The 7,223-nt window shown below is 24.9% G+C and overlaps 1 protein-coding gene across 1 annotated transcript; it reads left to right on the top strand.

The window, feature by feature from the left end:
- The first annotated feature begins 1,339 nt into the window (after positions 1 to 1,339).
- On the top strand, positions 1,340 to 2,134 carry LOC112693659. The gene is made up of 2 exons (XM_025568838.1): positions 1,340 to 1,823; positions 1,908 to 2,134. The coding sequence occupies exons 1-2, from the start codon at positions 1,373 to 1,375 to the stop codon at positions 2,132 to 2,134; spliced, it is 678 nt and encodes a 225-aa protein (XP_025424623.1). The 5' UTR covers positions 1,340 to 1,372.
- The last annotated feature ends 5,089 nt before the right edge of the window (positions 2,135 to 7,223 follow it).

The following is a 7,223-nucleotide window of genomic DNA, read 5'->3' as shown; positions in this document are numbered from 1 at the left end:
TTGTTTTTTATAATATTATTAGTAAAAGAAATTAAAAATAATTTTGTTTTGATTGCTTTCCAACCATTTTAAATAAATTAATATACAAATAATAATATTATTATATAATTATTGTTGACTATTATTGTTATAATAAAACAATGAATATTATAAGTTGTACAGAGGCTTTCAAAAAATTTGTAATGCTAAAAGAGCGTATACCACACGTGTAAATTTTTAACGTATGGGCGTTTGAATATATATGCTATAAAAGGGCGCATACCATGACTACTATCACTTTGAATGGGTGTCTGGCCAAAATAGCGAAAAAAAAACAGCGAAATGAAAAATAGTGAATTCAAAATATCGAAAAAAAATTTAGCGAAACTGAATTATAGCGATCGAAAATAAATCGAATGTTTGGGAAATAACTATAACAATTCTTGTACCGATAAAATCAGATATCAGTCAATGAGGTATATAATAAGTAATTATTAATAATATCATAACTATCTAATCAATCCCCTATCGTTTTTATTGTATGTAGTGAACACAGTACACATGTAGAAAAAACATTAAGTTGGGTTCGACGTTTGATGACATAAAGTATAAAAGTGTTGTGTATTGTAGTAGTGTAGTGTATTTTCTTTTTATAGTTAATTTTTGAATAATGGAATTTATTAAATCTAATAAGGGTAAACATTTTCTCGTGTATAATAGTTATACTTATAGAGAAGAAAAAATATACAAGGAGTCAAAGTATTGGAAATGTTTAGATATGCAATGCAAAAGTCGATTAACAACTACAAATAATACTACAATTAAAAAAGAGCCTTCAGAGCATAACCACGTTCCAGATATATGCAGATTAGAAGTTAAAAAAGAAGTCGAAAGAATGAAATCACAAGCACTATCGTCACAAGATAACCCTCAGCAAATAATTGCTTCATCGCAAATTAATCCATTTATATCAGGTGCGTTACCAGAGTTATCTAATTTAAAACACACTCTACGAAGAGTACGCCAACGTAATAACTGCGCACCGCCGAATCCTAAGTCACTTTTTAATCTCGAAATACCTGAAAAGTATACTTTAACCAAAGATGGAAGACAGTTCCTGCAGTACGATAGCGGCTCATCAGATGATCGTATTTTAATATTTTCTACTAAAGAAAATTTAGAGTTAATGATAAAATATAATAATTGGTTTGTCGACGGTACATTTAAGAGCTCTCCGATACTTTTCACTCAAATTTATACAATACATGTATTGACAGCCCATTTGTTGACACCTACTGTTTACGCCTTGTTACCAAATAAATCACAAAATACATATGTAAGCCTCCTTAATCAATTAAAAAAAATTAAACCAACTTTATCGCCAAAATCGATTATGTCAGATTTTGAAATGGGATCTATTAATGCATTTAAAGAAGTATTTCCAAATTTAAAACAAAAAGGATGCCACTTCCATTTTTCCCAATGCATTTGGCGTAGAATACAACAAATTGAATATATGGCACAAAAATATATATCAGATTCGACATTTTCATTACAGGTACGGCTCTTATTAGCATTAGCATATGTACCAGAAAATCATGTGATAGATGTGTTCGAAGAACTCATAGACTCACAATACTACACCGATAATGAGAACATTTTACGACCATTAATTGACTACTTTGAAGACACCTGGATAGGCCGTCCAATGGGTCGAAGAAAAGGTCGTAGATTACCGAAATATTCAATTAGTTTATGGAATTGTTACGAATCGGCGAATACCTTATTACCAAGGACTAATAATGCAGTAGAAGGTTGGCATAAAGGATTCAGTTCATTACTTGGTAAGTATTTTAAAATCTATTATTTATTAAATTAATATTAGGATTCAATATAATTTATAATGTACCTGATTTGAACTATTTAAGGGGCATATCATCCAACCATATGGAGATTTATTGATGTGTTGAAGGAACAGCAATATTTATCGGAAATTAAACGCCAACAATTCATTGCCGGAGCAAAAAGTTTTAATCAAAAAAAAATCTATAAAAATTGTTCAGAAAAAATTAGAAGTATCACTTCATCTTATAATACTAATGACAATATTAATTATTTGAAAGGTATCGCATATAATTTGAGCTTACAAATGTAAGGATTGTGATTTTTATTTAATACATATTTTTATAACATTAAGACAAAACAAAATCTGTGAATAAAAATAATCTTAGTTTTCTTTTAACTTTTATTTTTATTTGTTTGCAACATTTCAATTAACTTAAATATAAAATAAACTATAACATATAAATAACATAAATAAATAATATTTCGCTGTTTTGGTTTTCGTAACAATGTATAATTCGCTTTTTTTTATTTCGCTATTTTGCTTTCACTATTTTTCAATTCGCTATTTTTTTTTCGCCATTTTGGCCTAAAACCCTTTGAATGATAATAAATATAATTCACATATGTTTAAGCATTTGAATGATAATTGTTATCAAATTATCAACATGCCTACTATATGAAGATATATCCAAGATCAACCGACCTTAACGGTATAATTTTTAAAAACACTATTTTGTTCCTCCTGAACAATTTCAATTATGTGGTGTACGTCCTTTCAACAAAACACCATCGATATGTTAGATAACAATGGTATGGGATAAAAATAGTAATTATTCTTATTTTCTTAAGAAATATCCGATAGTATGTATTTTACTCGTATTTATGATATACTTCTTTATTTTATAAATAACAGTTAATTTCAGTAATTTAGCACTTCAATGTTGTGTTTATCATATGAGCTGTGATTAGAGTATAGTATTTATATAAAATATTTAATTTGGATTTCTTTTTTGGGACATTATTTTGAAATAAAAATATAATTTTATTAAATGTCTTAATAGTTTATTACCTTTATTATTAAAAATAGGTGGAAGAAAACCTGCAGTCGATCCGTTCAGGGTTATTAATGCGGTATTGCATTTCAAAGATTGAATTATAGACTTAAATGGCAGTAAAAAAAGTAAGTATAACTACATATATGGATTAATTTGTTTCATTCTTTTGGTTTATAAAAAAATATTTAATATAGTAAAATTGTTAAAGTACCTAATTTTTGGTAGTTAAAGTACTCGATATTGTCAGAATTAAAACTTCTTAAGCTTACGAAATGTTTTTGTGAAATTCAAATATTTTTCCTTTTACTTTTAAAATAAATTGTGAAGAAAATTGTATTCAAATCTAAGTTATTCGTATTTAATTTATGTATACATAAGGAAATTTTATTATATTTTCATGATTTTTTGGTCAAACTTAAATTATCTTACTGACTTTTTACGAAAACAAATTAAGAACCGGGATCTAATAGTTTATTATAAAATTTAAGTATTTGTATTGGAAAAATGTAGGAAAAAGAGTACAGATTGATATCAAAACCTTACAGACATAAAGATCTAGATTATAAATCATATTAGATCTATAGTAAAAAATTACCTTTTTTACATCCTATATACTTTAAAAAAAAAAATAATGCTGAACAATTAACTTATTTTCTAATTTATTATAGGTATTTTTTCCCCTATACAAATAAGTATGTTAATACTAAAAACAATAAATTGTATTTCCTTTTACATAATGAATCACCACCATGTCCGTTTATATCTTAAGTAGTTTAATTTTGTTAAATATTTTGTGTTTGATATTTTCTAACTTGCTCATGAGAAAACGGCGGTCAGACATTTTCGTTCGGACAAGGAACATTTTCGAGCGCCTCCTTTTCGCGTCAGGCTTACTACATATATTATTATAATATATATATTTATATATCTGTGTATATAAAAATGGATTTCTATCTGTTTGTCTTTTACGCATTCTTAACCCGCCATGAGTCGCATCATGGTCCTTTTAGACCGTGAGTTTATAATTTTACTAATAAGTCACTGTGAGTAATTTACATTATTTCGTGCATTTTTTACCTTTAATGTACACGTTAACCTATTTTTTAAAACTATTTAGAACAGTCAATTATTGTTTTTCGAATTTATAGCTATTTTTAGAGTCCGTAACCGGTCAAAAAGACCGTGTGCAACTAATCTCGGTAACAATTTTGTTACGTAATATTTTGGTTGGCATCCAATTTTAAATGGAAAAACCAATAAAACAATGTATCCAGTTACTTACTTATATACAGTTACCTCTTATATCTTCGAAGGTTGCAATATTTTTGTTTAGTTTTATCAGAATAATATTAAAACTGTATTGTATTCAAATATATTCTTTCAATCAAATTATTTTTAATTTATTTTCACTTTAATCTATAATAGTTCTAGTAATATCAATTTTTATTGTAAATTATAATAAATAAATAAAGTACAATTTTTGTAAATCATTAATAATTAATTAATTTGTATGTAAAATGTTAAAAAAATATGAGACATAAGTGAACGGTCAAAAATTTTATTAATTAAAACTTAAAATAATTTTAATTTAAATAATGTTTGTTATTTGCTTAATTATTTTTCATTTTTATGATGTTTCATAAAACAATCCACACACGTATACACATCACATTTCTTACACTAAGTTGTAATTCTTTTATCAATATAGTTCACTTCACTAAAAGAACTGAAGTCGTCATATATGTCATCTAAAAATTCCCACAACACTTTCGTCACAGACTTTAAATCGTTTTGATCGAGAATTCATTTTTACAATATAAAAAAACTTAATAATAGTGACAATTTAACATTAGCCGGCGTCTAATAAACTATTAATTATGTTAGCGCCACGAGGCCGCCGGCGGTCATACTATTATTATAATTTATTAAAAATTTTCAAAGAAAAATAAACCAATTGATATCGGAATTGTATTTGTAGGCTTATTGGTTCTAATAATATCACTCGGTACATTTTACGAATGTTACCCGAAATATACGTACTGCATTATAGAAATAAACGACTGTGAGGCCGCCGGCAGCCGTATGGCAGTCAACGTATTAAATACTAAAATTATTATTAGATTTATTATCTTAGTATATTTTATAAAAGTACCGTGATAAAATGAAGTAAATCTCAAAATATTTTAAAAATATACAGAAAATACGAAAAATGTACAAAGGTTAATCTGATAACCTATAGGTTATCAGCACCCATTTAAAACGATATTTTAATTTTATTTTTTTTGGTCTCTATTTCTTGATGTTGTCAAATGATGCTTTTTATAGGCCATTCACGGCTCGTATGTTATATAAAAAGCAGAAAAGGTTAACTGACATACAAATTTATCTGAACAAATCTTTTGAATTCTTTATATTTAGAATTTCCATTATTGTTATAACAAAAAAAACGAGACCATTGATAATTCATTTAAACAAACTATAAAATTCTATAGTTAGAATAACGTTCAAATTGTAATAATAACATGTCATTCATTCAATAAGCCAAAAGCAATATATACAATGACCGTATTCTGAACAGAAATATCACTTATGTTATAATGCTACATTATGACTCTAACATAGGTACATACCTCTATTTGAATACATAATATATGAAATGTGACACAACTTTAAATTTTCTATAAATATTTTTTATTTTTTTTTATCATTTTTTTTCGACATTCAGTTTTTATTTTTAGTTTTGAGTTAATCTATAAACCAAAAGTTTTATTAATTCTGCAATTGTTATCAAATAATAATAAAAAATTTCATTCTACATATTTAAATACAATTATGTAGTTAAAAATAAAAAAAAGAAGGTAAACAAAAAGCACAAAACCAAAATTGAATTAGTTTATTAGGTTAAAAATATTCATGGTTTATGATTTATATAGTACCAAACATTTTTTTATGTTAATTTTGTCTCAATAATAGTGAATAAATGGAGAATAGAAAAATTAAATAGATGTAATGAATATAATATTAACATGCATCTAGTGTGGTACGGAAATATATCATTCCTAATCTCATTAACAAAATAATATTAACCAAACCAGTGTTGAGAAAATCGTAATCTGAAAAGATAACGATTATAATATAAAGTTATTAATCGTAAGATAAACTAATGTAAATAACAATCACAAAATCAAATTATTTTAAATTATTTAAATAATAATATAATCATAGTGTTACGATTACGATTACGATTACGAAATATGTTAATTTATAATCATGACTAATTTTAATGGTTAATGATATTTGAATAACGGTTCTAAGCTGAATAGTATCTATATTTTGAGATAACATTTTTAAATATTTACAATTTATTGACTATTGTAGTATATTTTAAAAATAATCATTAACAATAACATATTATTCTTAGGAAAAACCATTTTTTAATAATAAATTAAATGTAAATATAATAATTATAATAACTTTTTTATAATAAATATAATTAAATTATTTAGAAACCTTAATAATTATAATTTATTAATGGCAATATAAGTATAATAATAAATAATGTAAAAATTATAAAATTTTTAAACGAGTAATAATATATTGGCTTTTAATACCTGCAAGAGTATTAGGAACATAGCATAAAAATATAAATTAAGCTTATCGGTAAGTAATAAGTAGCTCTAAAATGTATAAATAGTTGATGTTTTGTAAATCTTTAATTATTGTAATATATACTAGTGATGGGCAACTAAAAGTAACTAGAGGACCAATTTTTACCATTTTTAGAACTTTAAAATTTGGTGGGCCATATTAAAGAAAGCAAGAATGAAAAAAAATCATTACAATTGACGATTATCATTTATTTTAATTTATTTAATTTTACAACTGAACCAGTACAAAAAAATAAGTTCTTAATACCTATAGCAAAGTTAGCTATGCCGATTTGGATATAAATGATATTTAGATATTACATTTTAATGATTTAGCTGTAGTTCATTGCTAGAGAAAAATATATTATCCACATTTTATGATCAATATAAAAAAATTAGATACTGATATATTATATACAGTTATGTATATGTAGTATATTATCTAATAATATAATATTGTAGTTATGCAATATTTTTTGCAATATTGACAAACGATACAAAAATATTATCAAGATTACTGATTAGTTTAAAAATAATTTAACGATTAATAACTAATGTAATTTAATAAATTAATCGTAATCGATTATGCAATTTAATCGTAAATTAATTGTTTACGCCTAACACTGGTCTAGACGCATTAAAAAAAGTAATTCAACTAAATTTTGCGTAAAAAATGTTCTACATAAATAATTATAAA

The sequence above is a fragment of the Sipha flava genome, unplaced genomic scaffold, assembly GCF_003268045.1.
Source record: "Sipha flava isolate LNK unplaced genomic scaffold, YSA_version1 89_pilon_pilon, whole genome shotgun sequence".
Classification (NCBI taxonomy): Eukaryota; Metazoa; Arthropoda; class Insecta; order Hemiptera; family Aphididae; genus Sipha; species Sipha flava.
The sequence above is the reverse complement of the archived record's forward strand: the minus strand, read 5'-3'. Positions and strand labels throughout refer to the sequence as shown.

Bases quoted from the DNA above. Each gene is read 5' to 3' on its own strand.
- LOC112693659 (XM_025568838.1), top strand. From the start codon at position 1,373: ATGTCAGATTTTGAAATGGGATCTATTAATGCATTTAAAGAAGTATTT. The intron at 1,824-1,907 runs GTAAGTATTTTA...GAACTATTTAAG, and splicing joins AGGATTCAGTTCATTACTTG to GGGCATATCATCCAACCATA.